This window comes from Daucus carota, chromosome 8 (genome assembly GCF_001625215.2).
Source record: "Daucus carota subsp. sativus chromosome 8, DH1 v3.0, whole genome shotgun sequence".
Lineage (NCBI taxonomy): Eukaryota > Viridiplantae > Streptophyta > Magnoliopsida > Apiales > Apiaceae > Daucus > Daucus carota.
This window is the reverse complement of record NC_030388.2, coordinates 27,522,133-27,542,293: the sequence shown is the minus strand read 5'-3', so window position 1 is coordinate 27,542,293 and position 20,161 is coordinate 27,522,133. Positions and strand designations below refer to the sequence as shown.

Below are 20,161 nucleotides of genomic sequence, written 5' to 3'. Positions count from 1 at the left end.
ATAAAAAATTAAAAAAATTGGGGTCACAACTTCATTTTAACAGAGGAAAAAATATAAATATATATTAAAAAAATAAATATTAAATTATACAAACCTAACAAAATAAGTATTCCCTCCGTCCCTATGATTTCTATACACTTTCTTTTTCGGGATGTCCCATTCAATCCTATACATTTCAAAACTTTCCCAAAATAGTAAACTTTTATAATATAAAAATCCGACCCACCCACTATTTCCATCTACTTTTCCAAATCTATCAATTAAATATGCATGGGTCCCACCAGTTTACCTATTTTTCTTTCTCTTTCTCATTACTTTACACTACTTTATACATTTTTCTTAGTCTCCGTGTCCATTCCAAAATATACTTCCCAGAGGACGGAGGGAGTACTCCATAATCTAAGTACTCCTTCCGTCTCCAAATACTTTTCCTGTTTGTACTTTTCACGTTTGCTAATAAACATTTTTTATCATTAATATCTTTCATTTCGTAGTAGCATTAAATATAAAAACTTCACCGTATTTAAGTGCTCGTGAATACGAATCTAACAAGATCACTCATGACTATATTTAATTTTATAGATTCGATGTAAATTAGTAATTTGTCTCATGTTATGAACAGTACCGACATCATAAACAGGAAAAGAAAAAAGAAACGGAGGGAGTACGGTTTTGAAACAAATCTTAGCGAGACAGCTGTTTTGGGTACAAACGGTAATTTCAAGTTTTTAACATCCTTTCTCCCCCATTTGTATTTCTTAGACGATTGATGTTACCGTTCCGATAATTTTGCATTTGCCCATTTATTACACAGCTCGACCAGTAAATCTGTAAAAGCTGCTTACACAACAATGTAAGTTCTTCCCTTTCTAATCTTCCTGTTAGATTCATAAATGATCATACACTTTTCTCACCTGGTAACACATGAGAAATTTAGGTTTCAATTTGTCCGGATTCGTTAACCATGAACCAAATGCACTTATGTTGTGTTTGGTTGGGATGAATGATTCCGGAAGGAATGGAATGAAAAATGAACTATCTTATGGAAGATTTTTAAGAAATGTCATTCCTTACTCCATTCCATTCCCTACATCATATGCTAGATATCATCCCTTCCATTTGAGATGGAATGCTCCATTCTCTCTCATCCTCAATTTGTTCTCAAATCTCATCATAGCAATTTTGCACTTCTTCAAATTTTTTCAAAACTTTCTTCCTATCTCTATTAGTTTCAAGTATTTTTTACTCATTTCATTCCATTCCATTCCATTCTCCCCAACCAAACACAACATTAGATCTTTTTATATTATATGTGTGATTAACTGTGCGCTGCAAACCCTGCTAAATAACTTCTTTACACTGATATATGTGTGCTGATGATTCATAGATTCGAATATTTAGAAAGGTTTTCCTTTAAAATAAAAGAACGATACTTTTCGGAATTTAGTATTAATCAACTTTCCTAAAACATCAATGATCATGTTTGGTCCCCTGTTTTTACGAAAATAAGGACTTATTTTGACAAAAAAATTAATTAATAGATAATATACCACACCATAGGTGTTTATCATTCCTTGTTGGTAGAAATAAGTCACTCGTTTCAGAAAAATATACTGTATATTTATGTGCCTTTTTCAGAAATAAGTTGTTTTTTTTCTGAAAAATAAGGGTAGTCAAATTCAAATACACTCTGTGTAATGTTAATGTAATGTTAGGGGAGAGGATTCATAGTTACAACTTACAACATGGTTATATGTTTATGCATCTCCTAACTTGTGGACCCATAATCGCTTAATGTGGTTACAATTAACCTCGGACGGGAGATTTTAATATACAAGGAGGTTAACAATATGTTGTTGTCTTTGTTAAGTTGGCATTAAAAGATATTAATTTATTGTGGATATCCATTTATATATTATTCAAATAAAGTATCATGCTCTATAATTTGGATAATTGACAGAAATCATGCACCCCTCATCATATATTTGTTAACATGCATTTATTTATATGATTTTTTTTCTTTTCTGGTCAGCGATGGAGTGCAATAAAGGAGAGGCCTTTAGGGCCATGAGAATGGCCGAAAAGAAGATGGAAAACAAGGACTATTTGAGGGCTCGGAAGATTGCAAATCAGGCCCAGAAACTATATCCTGAATTGGAAAACATTTCCCAACTGATTATGGTTTGTGATGTGCATTGCTCTGCTGAAAACAAGGTCCATGGAACTGAAATGGACTGGTATGGCATCCTTAAAGTCGAGCCAACAGCTGACGATTTACTCATAAGAAAGCAATCCAGAAAGTTTGGTCTTTTTCTTCATCCTCACAAGAACAAGTGTCCCGGAGCTGCAGATGCTTTTAATTTAATTGGTGAAGCTCAAAGTGTGCTTCTGGACCAAGAAAAAAGGTGGATTCATGATATGAAATGCATTTCTGGTGCAGTAAATGACGATCCTAGACAAGCAAATGGGCCTTACAATGTCCAACGACCACCAGGCCATGAGAGAAGTTATGTGAACGCAAATAAAGAATTCCAGCAGGCAACTCAGACTGCCCAAACAGGATTTAGTTTTAGTCGACCAACTTTTTGGACTGCATGGCCATTTTGTTCTATATGTTGCCAGTGTAACAGAGACGTGCTCAACCAAAGTATCAGATGTCAAACTTGTGGAAAGTCATTTATTGGTAATGATATCTGTAATCCAGGAGAAGCATCACATAATAGTTGGAATCTGTTGGCAGTTACCAAACAAACAGGGGATCACAATCAAGCTCCTTCTAAAGTGGATCAGCAAAGTAATGTTAAAAACTTCAAAAGATTAAAAGTAGGTGAGAATATATGGTCTTCTGAGGCGCCACAAGGATATAAACCCAATGAAAGATGTGGGGATGTTTCTACACATTGTAACCAAAAGAGCAAAGTTGAAATACCTCAACTATGTGAAAACATGAACAGGAAGAAGAGGAAGCAAGTTTCTGAATCCATTAGATGTTGCAATAGCGAATCTAGTACCAAATCCAAAGAATTATTTGCTAAGGGTGGTGGGTCTAATAGCGAGCCTTTCGCGTCAAGAGCAACTCGGTCAGAAAGGGACTTGTCTTTGAAGAACAATACTAATGATGATGTTAACGCTGTAGAACCTGCCCAAGGAAACAATTACCAGGATTCTTTCCAATCTACTAGAGTGGCTGTTAAAGATTTACCACCACAACAAGTGCTTCCTGGTATGATCAGTTTTACTAGTATTTTTAATCATGCTTAAAATTTCATCAGAATCTCTCTGTATAAAATAGGATACGTGAAAGTTTGCTCCCTACAGTTATCTTAGAGTTAATTGCAAATTGCACCCCTTGGTTTCGCTTATTAGCAAAATGGGTTCAATAGTTTTACATTAGACACTTTACATCCCTTTATTTTGTTTGAAAAATCACTTTGCACCCTTTTCGTTAATTCTAACTGTTACCGTTAAAATTATCAGGGGCATTTTGGGAAATTTTATTATATTTAATTAAAATCAGACCTTTATTTATATATTCTGACCATCTAAACGATATTTTTCAGAAAAATTTAAAGAACGAAAGTTGTAGAGAATAAAAAGATCTTTTTAGAACAATAAGGTTCAGAATTTAAATAATTATTTAAAAAAGATTGTTCATTTTTACAAGATTGCTAATTTTTGAATTTTTTTTAAAATAATTATAAACAGAATTATGATAATTTTGGACCTTATAGTTCTAAGAAGATCTTTTTATTCTCTACAACTTTCGTTCTTTAAGTTTTTCCGAAAAATTTCGTTTAGATGGTCAGAAAATTTAAATAAAGTTGTGATTTTAATTAAATATAATAAAATTTCCCAAAATGCCCCTGATAATTTTAACGGTAACGGTTAGAATTAACGGAAAGGGTGCAAAGTGATTTTTCAAACAAAATAAAGGGACGTAAAGTGTACTATTGAACTCATTTTGCTAATAGACGAAACCAAGGGGTGCAATTTGCAATTAACTCTTTATCTTATTGGTTAAAATTTTCATTTAATGACATTCATATTTTGGTGGCCCTAGTTTGAATCAGTTTATTCATTTTAGTCTCTGATCTAAAGCATGAGCTACTATTTTTGCTTCTAAACTTTGTATTTAATTGAACGAGAATAGTAATTGAGATTCTTTCTTTCTGGTTAGTGTTGGACTACAACAAAGAAGAGGCACTCAGGGCCAAAGGAATAGCAGAGATGAAGATGGAAAACAAGGGGCTGCAAAATACAGGCAATAATATTCAAATAGAGCACGACAAACCATCTGAAGAAAATAGTTCTGTGAATGCAAATAGACATTTCCATCTGAGGTACTATTCTAGCTTTTAAAGCTCTTATGCACATAAAAAGAGGATGACTAATAAGATCTTTTCTTCAGGTCAGCGATGGAGCGGACCAAAGAAGTGGCCTTTAATGCCAAAGCATGGGCTGAGAAGAAGATGGAGAAGAAGGAGTTTTTGGGGGCTCGGAATTTCGCAACCAAGGCCCAGAATCTCTATCCTGAATTGGAGAACATTTCCCAGTTAATTATGGTTTGTGACGTGCATTGCTCTGCTGAAAATAAGATCTCTGGAACTGAAATGGATTGGTATGGCATCCTCAAACTTGAGCCAACAGCTGATGATGTACTAATAAAGAAGCAATTTAGAAAGTTTGCTCTTTATCTTCATCCAGATGAAAACCAGTTCGCCGGAGCTGCAGACGCCTTTAAGTTAATTGGTGAAGCTCACAGGGTGCTTCTGGACCCACTAAAAAGGAAGATGCATGATGTGAAACGTAAATCTGCTCTAGTAAATGGGTCTTCAAAGACAACAAATAGGCCTTTCAGTGACCAGAGAGCACCGCAGCATGAAAATAGTTCTGTGAATGCAAATAGACCATTCCAGCAGGCACCACAGACTGCCCGAACAGGATCCAGCGGTGAAGCCAGCACAAAATCTAAAGAAGATGTAGCTATTGAGGGTGGTGAGGATTATTGCAAGCTAGGCTCAAGCTCAAGCAGGTTGAGAAGTGATGTTTCTTACTCTGGAGAAGCAGTTGAAGATTTATTGAAAACACAAGAGCCTTCTGGTATGAATAAATCGAGAGGCCATGATGCTCATATGGAAGAGAATGGCGAAGAGGCTATAATGAAAAAGCATTGCTTTTCTAAAGAGGTGTTGCCTAATAAAAGCAATAAAACTGAAAAGAATAGTGAGAACGGTGCACCATCAGAAGAGGCTAAAACAGAACCAGAAACCTTTGAATATCCTGATCCAGATTTCAGCGACTTTGACAAAAATAGGGAGGAAAAAAGATTTGCCGCTGGGCAGATCTGGGCAGTCTATGACACCCTGGATACATTGCCTCGATTTTATACTCAGATTGTGAAAGTACTTCGTCCCAACTTTAAGCTTCGGATAATCTGGCTGGAGCCAGACCTAGATGATAATGATGAAATTAAATGGGCAGAAGAGGGTTTACCAATTGCATGTGGTAAATTTAGACCGGGGAGTATTGAAAACACTGAAAATCATCTGATGTTTTCACATGTGGTTAGCTGGGACAAAGGCATCAGAAGAAATACTTTCAAGATATATCCAAAAAAGGGTGACACCTGGGCCCTCTTCAAGAGCTGGAATATTAATTGGTCTTCGGATCCAGAAAGTCACAGGAAATACGAATACGAGTTTGTTGAAGTCTTGTCTAACTATGCCAATGGAACTGCTATTTCTGTTGCGTACTTGGGTAAGGTAAAGGGTTATGTTTGTCTATTTTGTCGAGCAAAACAGGAAGGAGTTGACACATTTGAGATAGAGCCAACAGAGTTATTCAGATTTTCTCACAAAATCCCATCTTTCCGAATAACTGGGAAAGATAGAAAAGGCATCCCTCTAGAATTTTTTGAACTTGACCCTGCAGGTCTGCCTATCGATCTTTTGGATGAATACGAGATGTTGCAATCTAATGCCATTGAATACAAGTTTGATAATCTCACTGAAGATGCTGGTGTTGCATCAGATATCTCGGAGGAAGGTTACGAAATTCCTGACCCTGAATTTTATAATTTCGACAGCAACAAATCCCTTGAGAAATTTGAGATTGGTCAGGTCTGGGCTTTGTACAGTGATGTGGATGGATTGCCAAAGTACTATTGTTGTATAAAGAAAATTGATCGATTGCCAAAGTATAAATTGCATGTGGCGTGGCTCGATGTTTGTTCAACATCTAATGACATAATTCAGTGGAATGACAAAAAGATTCCCGTCACCTGTGGGAGATTTCAGCTTAGAAAGTTTGAACGGATTCAATATGCCAGCACTGCTTCCTTTTCCCATCAGGTTAGAGTAAGAGTAGAAACAAGAGGTAAGAAAGAAGAATATGTCATCCTTCCTAGGAAAGGAGAGATTTGGGCATTATATAAGAGTTGGGATGTCAGGATGAAATGTTCTGACTTAGAAAACTGTGAGTACGACATAGTAGAAGTCGTTGAGGTAACTCAGTCGGGTATATCTGTTTTGTCTTTAGAGGAAGTTAAAGGATTTGTATCCGTCTTCAGGACACAAGTCAAGGAGCAATTACCAGTAACATTCACGATACCTGCCAATGAGTTGCTTAGATTCTCCCATCAGACTCCCGCATTCAGGCTGAATGGGGAGAGGGGTGGCAGCCTGAAAGGTTATTTGGAGCTTGATCCAGACGCACTTCCTATTCACTGGTTTCGTAAAGATTGAGGTAGCAAAATGATAAAATGTTTTTTTTCCCTTTCTTACGTTAATATTTTTGAATATCATTGCCTTGGAATCACATGCATGGCTGGCTGATGGCTGATGGCTGATGGATTTTAAATGGAGGGTAGTAGTTCTTTTTGTAGCAACTTATATGCTTTTGCCAATCAGTATATCTATTTACTTGATCAATTTTCTTAATTGTATCGTTTATGGATTGACCTTTGTGTATGATTTTTAGGTATGGATATATTTTCTCGAAATATTATAGAATCTCACTGGATGACCATTTATTTGGGGACATGTGTCTAACCCCTATCTAGTATGTACAGGCTGCATGATATGTCTATTAGTAAACTTTTGTGACTGAAGATGTGTATGGATTAATGCATGCCTTACAAATTAATTATTAATTCTTTAGTTTAAAAGTAAAAAATGTCACTTATTATCTTTAACTTTAAGTAAGAAATCATACATAAGCAAAATGTAACTTATTATTTACTTGTTTGGATAAATATATTAGTAATTTACAACATATTATGTATAAAGTATTAATATAATAATAAAATATTATTAGCGATCTTTTAAAGTCGTTCTTTTAAAATGATCATTTATATATAAATATAAATAATACCAATGATAAAAGTAAGAATATGATATATGTTCGTCTTACCTCCAGGGTTCATTGGGGACAAACATTTGTAATGATGAGTGAAAATTTAAGAAAATAATATGACGGTTATTGAACCGCCAAAGTGCGTCACTTTTACGTATACGTCATGAGAACCATTTTTTTTTTAATGTTATCATGATTAGTAAAAAAAATGTGATTTCAATATTTGAATAACATAATTTATATTTAAAATTTTTAATTACTATTTATTTTATATTGAAACAAAGAAAATGACAATAAAATTAAAAAAAATAGTAGATTTTTTTTGTTTTTAAATAATATTATCTAAAAAACTAAAATCCATAATTTTCACTTGATGATCATGATAACATTCAAAAAAAAAGTGTAGAATTTAATATATTATCTTAATCACCGACTTCATGTTTAAAGGTTCGTATTTGATATTTATAATAATAATTTATTATTATATATTTTTCTTTATGAGAATAATAAAAAAGAAATATACAAAAAAAATTGTAAAAGTGCTTCTTAACGAAAAGAAAACTTACACCCTGCTCCCGAGTTTTAAAAAGGAGGAAAGCAAGTGAAGAGGAAGGAAAGTTATTTAACTTTCACTTCTACTCGTGCTCCCGAGTTTTTTAAAGGGAGGAAAGCGAGTGAAAGTGAGTGAAAATATAGCATACTTTCACTCCAAAAGTGGGATGAAAGTGAAAGCACACTTGCTTTCACTTGCATTCACTTGTTTTCTCTCCTAAAAAAACTCGGGAGCAAAGCCTTAATGACGCAAAAGAGCATCCATTGTGAAAAATCATACAAGGTGGATAATACACCTTTAAATCCTCAATACAAGAAATTGCATTCTTAACGATATTGATAAAAGTTTTGTATTTTGTATCTCCTGATATGGTCTTGCCCTACAGGGAGTTTGTCAACCTAGCAAGTGGTAAGAATACGACTTTATAGCAGAGGGCGAGCAAAACAAAACTTAGCTATGCATACTAACAAGATGAGAGAAGTACATCTCCTCCCATTATAGTCACCGGTGAATATTGATATTGCTGTAAAGAATCATTCCATCTAAAATCTTAAGGTATTAGAGGAAGCCTCTTTACAGATCTTATACTTATATTTCAACACTCCCCCTCACTCGAAATCTCATTATTTGGGTTGAAGAGTGGATCACGGTCGCCCATCTTTGGGATATAAATTGTCTTCGTGTCTATTTTAAATTGTGAGAATATTGGGGGGAGGCAGGGGCTCGAACTCGAGACCTCCCGCAAAACTCGCTCTGATACCATGTAGAGAACCATTCAATCTAAAATCTTAAGGTATTAGAGGAAACCCCTTTATGTATCTTATACTTGTATTTCAACAATTGCATCATCATGTAAATAAATAAGTAGTCAAGAGAATCCTAAAGATGCACCTTTTAAGAGAATATGTGTTTTATAAACATATAAATTAGGGCGACTTTCTCGGAGTTCTTTCTTCTAATTGTGCTTGGCTGATCAAGAAGAAGAGACTTTTAAAGGAAGGCTGGGAAGCTCCCTTTTTGTGTGCTCGTGACATGTTTTTGCAATATTATCAATGAGAGGGCCATTAAAATGTTAACAGTCAAAGTTAAACAATAATAACATCTAGAATATTAAACAGAGTAATCTGAGGATGTGTCAAAGTTAAACAATAATAACATCTAAAGTATTAAATAGACTAATCTGAGGATGCGGCATCTCGGGATGTGGCACGTCTTTTAAGAATCATAGAAATCTACCATAAATTGATCAACTTTCTTTTTAAGAGAGCCACCTTGGAGACAACTCCTTCCTTATATAAATCTTAAAATACGATTTGTGAAGTTGAGTTTTAAAAAAATTTGAACTCGTGCCTTGTTAAAGGAAAACGCATCTCACAATAAAGTATTGTCTCTAAAAAGATACATGATTGCTCTATTAGATCGGGTCTAAGCATTACTGGTCTGAGTCAGAGAATTATTAGTTTGGCTATGAACATTTACTATCAAATATATCTCATGATTTCCTCGATTTACAGTTTGATTCTGAGCCACTCGGGCTAAGCCTATCCAACATTCGTTGAAGGGATCATGGGATGCCAATGGGATGACATCTAAGATTGTTTTCCTAGAAAGCACTTCATATAGCAAGTCATTTGTCAAATTCACGATCTCAATTGCTCTCATCTTATTAACCTATACGCTCTTCCTTTATTTCCTCCTCTAAAGATATCTTCGTCACCCATCAAGAGAGTCAGTCGGGTGCGATAGATGTCCACGCAAGGGATAGTTCCAAAGTTCTTATATACACCCTCTCCAAGATGAATTCCTTCAATTGCTTCGATGTAATAAAATATATGTGTTTTCCTTACAAAGATTCAAATTTCAACCTCATCAATAACGCTCTAAATCTTTCATCATTACCATTTTAACCAGGACCCGAGTTTGGTGCGTGTTGCACAAACCTAGGGTCATACTCATCTTAATACTCTTTCCGTCCCAATTTATCTGTCTTATTTGACTTTTTGTGGTCAAATTGACTAAATTTTGATCGGTAATTATTATTCTTACATGATGATCTTGAAAATTGAAAAAAAAACATTTTAAAGTAGAATAAATGTAGATTCTAGTAATATATTTTTCATAATTTTTTCTAATTATTTTATATATGTAAATTTTAGTCAAAATTTGGTCAATTTGACCATAAAAAGTCAAACAAAACAAATAAATTGGGTCGGAGGGAGTAATAATCATCTTTCTCGTACAAAATCTTTCTCATCACGATTCTTTAAGATATCTTTCCTTTGAAAAATGAAAAACTTGAACAAGACCGTATACTATGCTAGATTAATACAATTATTTATAAGTTAATACAGAGTATATGGATTTAGCATACTGACCTCGTAACAAATATTATGTGTTCAACCCTTACACGAACATGTGTTATTTTACAATAAATAATATGTCAGTTTTGATGGTGTTGGTTTCCGAGCAGTTTCAGGATAAGAACCGGTAAATACTCAATCCTAAATCTCAATTCTTTGTAAAAAAATTCTCGATCTTTGACTTGTAGCCAAAAATATCTCCCATCAAGTTTGGTTCATTCATGTATAATGCCCATCACTAGTTTAGTCCTGAATTTTTTCAAACTCATAACTTTCGCATACTACATATTGAATTTAGTCAACGATATGTGTCATTTATGAAAATTAGAATTGGAATTTTTTTTTTCATAATTAAAAAATTAATTATTTAATATAATTTTAATCGATCGGACCGAATACCGATTTGATTCGCATATGATTATCATTGTTATTTTTTGGGCTTTCTTTTCTCATCTATACTATACTATAATAAGCCAACATTGGTATAATTTGTAGTCCAAGGTTTTAGTTATATTTTTTGGTTTGGTACTCTCCTTTTGGTACTACAAGTCTACAAATGTGGAGCTTATTAGTATTATATTGTTAAACAGTTTCAAATACTAAAAACACTCATGACAATATATTATCATATAATATTTCATTAAAAAAATTATAATGATGTTATAAATAAAATTATAAATATACAATTTTAACAAGAACCTTTGTATAACTCTTTTTAACTTTGACGTGTTCTATTTCAATATAAACATGAACCATTATATAATTCTTTCTAATTCTAATCTTAAAAGTTATTGTTGTCAAAAAAACCAAGATTACAAAATTACGTTTGAAATTCGATTGATTAGACTACCGAATCTTTCAAAAGTATTACACGATCGGCTATTTTTGGAAATGATTTGAATTTTCTGACTTTTTTATTTTTAAATCTACGTGTACTAAATTCGGATTAAATGTACTAATATATAGTCAGTTGAATAATATAATATAATTTAAATTCAATCCATTAATACAAAAATACTAATAAAATGATGTTAAAATTTAAATTATAAATAATAAATTACGAACTATATACCCGCCGTGCTTCGCACGGGTTAAAGGCTAGTATTATGAATAAGTGGAGTTCATTAACGATCACTAATATTTATAACAAGCGAAATTTCATCAAAATACGTATAAATGGGCCAAACGATATGACATCTATATCCGAAAAGCCCATCAAAATACATATAAATGGGCTAGGGCACATATCACATACACCTACCATGTCCTAATACAAAGGACAAAATTGTCAAGCAAATTGTGGATATAATTCCAAGAATGCCCTCATCCTTTCTTTAAATTACAAAAAGGGACTAAAGAACAATCCCTATAGGACACAAATGGTAAATAAGTAGAACTTTTAGCCTTCTTTCCCGCCCTTTCAGCTTATAAGTCGATTGCGTTTTTACCGCCCCCAATTTTCACACAACCCTTTTTCTCACACTCCTCTTCTCTGTTCACAAGTAAGTTCTCTCTCTTTTACTCTGTAAATGCACGCAAACATATATATTACTAGTGACTACATATTGCACACGATGGTTTTCGGACAAGTAAAAGGTTAGGTGTTTTAATCCTATGTTTATTTTTGTCTACATGGTGTTCTTATGTTGTGTGTTTGTTGTGATATTTGTACTTTCGATTCATGTAACTATGTGAGTTATGCATGTGTTTGGTTGTGCTGTACGTCTGTACGAGGTTATTACATGCTTTATGTATGATACACTAGTTGGGGGTTTGAATTGGGGTTTTGTATGAAATTTACCCTTTTAATTGACTGATGGATTCTTTTGATGGTTATGCGTAATGTTGCTGTGCATATGATGTTTTCTCGATTTTAAAGGGTGTTTAGAGTGGTTGTGCATATGTTGTTTCCTCGATTTTGCAGGGTGTTCAGGGTGGTTGTGCATATGTTGTTTTCTCGATTTTGAAGGGTGTTTAGGGTTTGAATTTTAGAAATTAGGTACATTAGAACCTAGATTAAATAATAATCCTTATCGTATGATAAAACAAATCGGGTCCAGACATGATAAAGATAGTGTATTTTTAACCTCTATTAAGTTAAAAAAATTGCCGTTCATGAGGGTTTTTTAATTTGTAGAGGTTTAAGTGTAATGGGTTTGTCTATATGAACAATTATGTGAAAGAAAGATTGAATGTCAAAGGTATAATTTTTTTTTAATGGGGATGTGTGCTTAGGTGAAAGCAAATCAATGAAATAGCAAAAAGATGAGGGAAAGGGCCCAAAATTTGAGCGCTAATTGAATTTTTTTTGGGCTGCGTATTTAGGAGAGAACAATTTAACCAACACAGCAAAAAGCTGAGGGGAAAGTGCAGAAGATGATGCATGTGATAGAATTCACAAGTGGCTCCATTGTAGCAGCTGGGGTGTTGTAATTTTTGAGGTGAAATGCATTGCCCAATGTGCATAATACGTTATATGCATTATAGTGTATTAACAAGATATTTGGGCCCTGGGGCACTGGGTTTCATTTATAGGATTGGAAAAGAAAAGATAACACATACAACCAATGTTTAGGATTAAAAAGGGAAACTAGAGCATGGCACCCTGATAACTAAATGTAACAGATTAACATGTAGTGACCATAGCTTTAAGCATATAACCAATGTTTTAAGGGTAAAGCATATGGAAACAACTCATTAATTATTATAATCATTGTCATCAAATTAATTAATTAAGTATGCCTACCTCCCTTTATTTGAATAATAAATAGTCCAAAGAACTAGGCTTACCTATATTTTACGTTATTGGAGTTTTCTGTAATTGTGTGATTATTTGCTGCAAGCCTACAATATAATTTTCCTTGCACTCAATCTTCTGATGGTCCATATTTTAGGAATTTAAATTATTGTATCATTTTCTGTAAGCAAAATCATAATAATAGCTATTTATAGTTTAGTAGTCAGGACCGGTAATCTTCTCGATTTATAGAGCAGGAGAGAAAGAGACATGCACCACCCTTTTTTTTATTTACTTGAAATATTGGAAAGTGAACCGGAAACGGTAATGGGATGCCCTAGATTGATAAAAGGAAGATGTGGAGACGATATAAACAGTGTATGTTATTTACTGGTTGTTTAGTAGACATTACCAAGTAATGATCTCTATATAATAAAATAAGATACCAAAAAAATGCCTCTCTTCTTCTAGCTTAAGATATTAGAAAGGGGATGCGGAGCATGGCAGCCTGATAATAACCCCCCCCCCCCCCCCCCCCCCCCCTCCACACACACACACACACACACACACACACACCAAAAAAAAAGGGCAAAAGGAGAGGAGAGAAAATGAATGGCTGCAGTAATTTTCTCCACCTTATTTTACAAGTTGGATATATAGTATATATGGATATGTTTTGCATTTTTAACTTCTAGATGACTATAAATCTACATTTGATTGCATGTGATTTATATTTTTCATTTTATTTTCAGGTTCAAAAAGTGTCAACTGATTTGATTCTACTGAGGAGATTGTGTTGTGGGTTCCTCATATGATTGCTGTGTAAACTCCCATTCTATTATTTCCTATCATTTTTCATCTTGAGCATGAGGACTATTCTAGCTTCTAAAGCTCTTATGCACATAAAAAGAGGATGATTAATAAGATCTTTTCTTCAGGTCAGTGATGGATTGCAACAAAGAAGAGGCCTTTAGGGCCAAAGCATTGGCTGAGAAGAAGATGGAGAAGAAGGACTTTTTGGGGGCTCGGAAGCTTGCAACCAAGGCCCAGAATCTCTATCCTGAATTGGAGAACATTTCCCAGTTAATTATGGTTTGTGACGTGCATTGCTCTGCTGAAAATAAGATCTCTGGAACTGAAATGGATTGGTATGGAATCCTCAAACTTGAGCCAACAGCTGATGATGTACTAATAAAGAAGCAATTTAGAAAGTTTGCTCTTTACCTTCATCCAGATAAAAACCAGTTCGCCGGAGCTGCAGATGCCTTTAAGTTAATTGGTGAAGCTCACAGGGTGCTTCTGGACCCACTAAAAAGGAAGATGCATGATGTGAAACGTAAATCTGCTCTAGTAAATGGGTCTTCAAAGCAAACAAATAGGCCTTCCAGTGACCAGAGAGCACCACAGCATGGAAATAGTTCTGTGAATGCAAATAGACCATTCCAGCAGGCACCACAGACTGCCCAAACAGGATCCAGTGTCCATACTGATCAAAAAGGACCCAGTAGCAATAAACCAACTTTCTGGACTGCATGTCCATACTGTCTTCAGAGGTACCAGTTTTACAGAGACGCGCTCCACCGAAACCTTTCTTGTCACAATTGTCGAAAGGCCTATACTGCCTATGAAATCGATGGTCAAAGAGTAGCACCACAAATTAATTCAACCCGGTCAGCATTGGTTAAACAAACAGGGGTTCACAATCAAGCTCCTTGTAAAGTGGGTCTGCAAAGTAATGCCGAGTACTCCAACACAAAAGCAGAAATTGGGGGAAATACGTGGTCTTCTGAGGTGGCACAGGGGTCTAAACACAATGAAAATTTAGGGGGTGTTTCCACAAATTTCAAACAAAAGCGGAAGGCTGAAATACCTCCACCATGTGGAAAGATGAACGATAAGAAAACCAAGCAATTTCTTGAGTGCAGTAAAAGCTTCAGCAGTGAAGCCAGCACAAAATCTAAAGAAGACGTACCTACTAAGGGTGGTGAGGATTATTGTGAGCTAACCTCAAGCAGGTCGAGAAATAATGTTTCTTATACTGGAGAAGCAGTTGAAGATTTATTGAAAACACAAGAGCCTCCTGGTATGAATGAATCGAGAGGCCATGATGCTCATATGGAAGAGAATGGCGAAGAAGCTATAGTGAAAAAGCATCGGTTTTCTAAAGAGGTGTTGCCTAATAAAAGCAACGAAACTGAACAGAAGATTGAGAACGGTGCACCATCAGAAGAGGCTAAAACAGAACCAGAAACCTTTGATTATCCTGATCCAGATTTCAGTGACTTTGACAAAAATAGGGAGGAAAAAAGGTTTGCCGCTGGGCAGATCTGGGCAGTTTATGACACCCAGGATACAATGCCTCGATTTTATGCTCAGATTGTGAAAGTACTTCATCCCAACTTTAAGCTTCGGATAATCTGGCTGGAGCCAGACCTATATGATAAGGATGAAATTAAATGGGCGGAAGAGGATTTACCAGTTGCATGTGGTAACTTTAGACCAGGAATTTCTGAAAACACTGAAGATCGTCTGATGTTCTCACATGTGGTTAGCTGGGACAAAGGCATCAGAAGAAATACTTACAAGATATATCCTAGAAAGGGTGAAACCTGGGCCCTCTTTAAGAGCTGGGATATTAATTGGTCTTCGGATCCAGAAAATCACAGGAACTTTGAATACGAGTTTGTTGAAGTCTTGTCTGACTATACTAATGCAACTGGTATTTCTGTTGCTTATTTGGGTAAGGTAAAGGGTTATGTTTGTCTATTTTGCCGAACAAAACAGGGAGGAGTGGACACATTTCAAGTGGAACCAAAAGAAATATTAAGATTTTCTCACAGGATCCCGTCGTTTCAAATGACTGGGGATGAAGTAATAGATATCCTGAAAGGATCATTTGAACTTGACCCGGTATGTCTTCCGCCCAACCTTCAGGAGATAGATCCTCCTAATTGTGAGGAAATGAAGAGAAAAATGCCTCCAGTTGGTCCTTCTACATTTGCAACAGATACAATGGAAGCAATTCCAAATATTCATGTGGAATCACCTAAAAACCAAGCAGAGCAGAAAACACCTAAAAACCAAGCAGAGCAGAAAAAACAGTGTGATCTGTGCGTGGATTTATCTACGGATGAGGAGGACCAGAAGTTGCAGTCTGATGCCAGAGTCATGTTTGAAAATTCTACTGGAGATGCTGGTGCTGCACCAGATTTTTCGGAGGATGCTTATGAAATTCCTGACCCTGAATTTTATAATTTCGATGGCAACAAATCCCTTGAGAAATTTGAGATTGGTCAGATCTGGGCTTTGTACTCTGATGAGGATGGCATGCCGAAGTACTATGGCCGGATAAAGAAAATTGATCTATTGCCACAGTGTAAATTGCATGTGGCGTGGCTCGGTGTTTGTTCAACATCTAATGACATAATTCAGTGGAATGACAAAAAGATTCCGGTCACCTGTGGGAGATTTCAGCTTAGAAAGTTGAAACCGAGTGAATACACCAGCCCTGCTCCCTTTTCTCATCAGTTAAGAGCAAGAGTAGAAACAAGAGGTAAGAAAGAAGAATATGTCATACTTCCTAGAAAAGGAGAGATTTGGGCATTATATAGGAGTTGGGACGTTAGGATGAAATGTTCCGATCTGGAAAACTGTGAGTACGACATAGTAGAAGTCGTTGAGGAAACTCAGTCGGGTATATCTGTTTTGTCTTTAGAGGAAGTTAAAGGGTTTAAATCCGTCTTCAGAGCGCAAGTCAAGGGGCAATTTCCAGTAACGTTCATGATACCTGCCAATGAGTTGATTAGATTCTCCCATCAGATTCCCGCATTCAGGCTGACTGGGGAGAGAGGTGGCAGCCTGAGAGGTTATCTGGAGCTTGATCCGGCTGCATTTCCTTTTCACTGGTTTTGTAAAGATTGAGGTAGCAAGATGATCTTTTTTTTCCTCTTTCTTACAATAATATTCTTGAATATCATTGCCATAGAATCACTTGCATTGCTAATGGCTTATGGTATTTAAATGGACTTTGCAGGGGTAATTTTCTTACATAGGAACTGTCCTGGCACTGGAAGACTGGAAATATATGCTTTTGCCTAATAGATATCTATTTACTTAATTATACTTTTCATTGTTTATGGATTGGCCTTTAAGTATGTTTATTGCTGGCTATAGAAATATTTTGAATCTAAGAAATTTACATAATCTCTCTAGATGACCATTGATTTGGGTATAAGGGTGTCGAACCTGTATCCACCCTACATAGTGCATGATATGTTTACTATCAACCCTTTTGTGGCTGAACATGTATATGGATTTATGCGTACATTACAAGTTTAATGCCTTGTTCCTTTAGTATAAGTTTAATGCCTTGTTCCTTTAGTAGACCGATGTCATTGATCTTAAACTTTGCCGAGTCTAATATCTGACAAAGAATGCAAGGAGGTGAGGACAGGATGAACTTACCCGTGGTACTCTGTATGTTATGTGGATATCTGAGTATTCCATAATAGAGTATAATTGTTAAATATCCTTGAAGAATAGTAGGTTAAATCTTTAGGGTTAATTTGATGCATCCAAATAGAAAAAGTGGTAGATTGGTCTCTCCATATTCATGGATGATATGTTTCCGTCCTGCGAGATGGCAAACAATCAATCATTTTGCATTTATCACATATTATTATTTAAAATATTTTTGATAATTTTTTGAATACCTTGCACTTTCTCTTGAGAATTCAGGTCAAGGTACATAGAAAAATACGGCATTTCATATAATTGTTGCTTTAACAGGCCATTTCTAGATTGTATAGATGCGCTGATCCGTCTGATGGCAAATTGACAATGTGTTTCAATTTTCTAGCAAGTTTATACATCTCTTCCACATTTATTCTTCTGCAGCAAAAAAAGAAACTAATGTTACCTGTAAATAGCTTCCAGTTCTGATGCATTATGATTCTGTTTATTTCACTGAGTATTGTTATATTTAATGTGCTGTGTTTCTTTCCTTCCCTATATTGTTCATTAACCAAGCCTTAAGCAAATGGTTATTACTGATTATTTTAAATAAATCTCATTGCATCGATAATTATGCATTATACTTTAGCTTCAAAAATGTATCATCAATAGAGAGAACTAGTCGACCATTCTATCCATCTGTCATCAGTTGATATGCCAACCACACACGTTTGCACTTATTTGAGGAATTGTGGGTCTTTCATTAGTACCCTCTATTAGGTACTTTATAATTTATATAATCCAACTCTGTCCTTTATTTATCATATAAATTAAATGTAATATATATATATATATATATATATATATATATATATATATAATTATAAAAACAAAACTCATGAATCATTTCATTAGATATAAATAAATGGTCGAGATTTGATACTTGAGTTCTCAGTTGAAAACAAGTCTTCATAGTCCTTTTTTTCCTTCAAATATTGTATACTAAAATAGATGTCTGGATAGATATGAAAATTAATATGCCCGCAATCAACGTCATCTCCTTTACGCGTGTTAAAAAACTTTTTATGTGGACACGGTTTACTATTATCTGATAAATAAATACATAATAGTTACGGCACTTATACCGTCACCGAAAATATATTCTATAAATACCTACTCCCTGTCTCTCTGATGTATAAGACACACACACACACACAATTACTCATAACTCTAGATCATTTTTCTACCATGATGGAGGAGAACAAAATTGAAGACCATGTCAAAAATCATGGAACAAAAGTAAAATTCATGGAGTAGTTGTGTGTGTGTGGATAGATATGAAAATTAATATGCCCCGCAATCAACCTCATCTCCTTTACACGTGTTAAAAAGCTTTTTATGTGGACACGGTTTACTACTATCTGATAAATAAATACATAATAGTCACGGCACCTACAGCGCCACCGAAAATATATTCTATAAATACCTACTCCCCGTCTCTCTCTCTCTCTCACACACACACACACAATTACTCATAACTCTAGATCATTTTTCTACAGTGATGGTGGAGAACAAAATTGAAGACCATGTCAAAAATCATGGAACAAAAGTAAAATTCATGGAGTAATTGTGTGTGTGTGGATAGATATGAAAATTAATATGCCCCGCAATCAACCCCATCTCCTTTACACGTGTTAAAAAGCTTTTTATGTGGACACGATTTACTACTATCTGATAAACGAATACATAATAGTTACGACACCTACACCTCCACCGAAAATATATTCTATAAATACCCACTCCCCGTCTCTCTGATATATAAGACACACATACACACACACACAATTACCCATAACTCTAGATCATTTTTCTACGGTGATGGAGGAGAACAAAATTGAAGACCATGTCAAAAATCATGGAACAAAAGTAAAATTCATGGAGTAATTGTGTGTGTGTGTGTGGATAGATATGAAAATTAATATGCCCCGCAATCAACCTCATCTCCTTTACACGTGTTAAAAAGCTTTTTATGTGGACACGGTTTACTACTATCTGATAAATGAATACATAATAGTTACGGCACTTACACCGCCACCGAAAATATATTCTATAAATACCTACTCCCCGTCTCTCTGATATATAAGACACACACACACACACACACAATTACTCATAACTCTATATCATTTTTCTACAGTGATGGAGGAGAACAAAATTGAAGACCATGTCAAAAATCATGAAACAAAAGTAAAATTCATGGAGTAATTGTGTGTGTGTGTGTGGATAGATATGAAAATTAATATGCCCGGCAATCAACCTCATCCCCTTTACAGGTGTTAAAAAGCTTTTTATGTGGACACAGTTTACTACTATCTGATAACTGAATACATAGTAGTTACGGCACCTACACCGCCACCGAAAATATATTCTATAAATACCTACTCCCCGTCTCTCTGATATATAAGACACACACACACACACACAATTACTCATAACTCTAGATCATTTTTCTACAGTGATGGAGGAGAACAAAATTGAAGACCATGTCAAAAATCATGGAACAAAAGTAAAATTCATGGAGTAATTGTGTGTGTGTGGATAGATATGAAAATTAATATGCCCCGCAATCAACCTCATCTCCTTTACACGTGTTAAAAAACTTTTTCTGTGGACACGGTTTACTACTATCTGATAAATGAATACATA

The 20,161-nt window shown here is 35.0% G+C and overlaps 2 protein-coding genes across 9 annotated transcripts; both read left to right on the top strand.

The window, feature by feature from the left end:
* Positions 1-771: 771 nt before the first annotated feature.
* Positions 772-7,063, top strand: LOC135146743 (uncharacterized). Its single transcript, XM_064082604.1, has 4 exons — positions 772-853; positions 2,033-3,223; positions 4,178-4,340; positions 4,409-7,063. The coding sequence occupies exons 2-4, from the start codon at positions 2,035-2,037 to the stop codon at positions 6,741-6,743; spliced, it is 3,687 nt and encodes a 1,228-aa protein (XP_063938674.1). The 5' UTR covers positions 772-853; positions 2,033-2,034; the 3' UTR covers positions 6,744-7,063.
* Positions 7,064-11,638: 4,575 nt separating this feature from the next.
* On the top strand, positions 11,639-17,341 carry LOC108199582 (uncharacterized). Of its 8 annotated transcripts, none has more exons than XM_017367470.2 (5): positions 11,640-11,768; positions 12,592-12,707; positions 13,756-13,825; positions 13,942-16,925; positions 17,037-17,341. In XM_017367470.2, the coding sequence occupies exons 3-4, from the start codon at positions 13,815-13,817 to the stop codon at positions 16,922-16,924; spliced, it is 2,994 nt and encodes a 997-aa protein (XP_017222959.2). In that variant the 5' UTR covers positions 11,640-11,768; positions 12,592-12,707; positions 13,756-13,814; the 3' UTR covers position 16,925; positions 17,037-17,341. The 8 variants fall into 8 exon arrangements, with proteins under 8 accessions (XP_017222963.2, XP_017222957.2, XP_017222959.2 ...); XM_017367472.2 differs by having other exon boundaries at positions 11,706-11,768; positions 12,502-12,707; XM_017367471.2 differs by having other exon boundaries at positions 11,759-11,862.
* Positions 17,342-20,161: the final 2,820 nt, after the last annotated feature.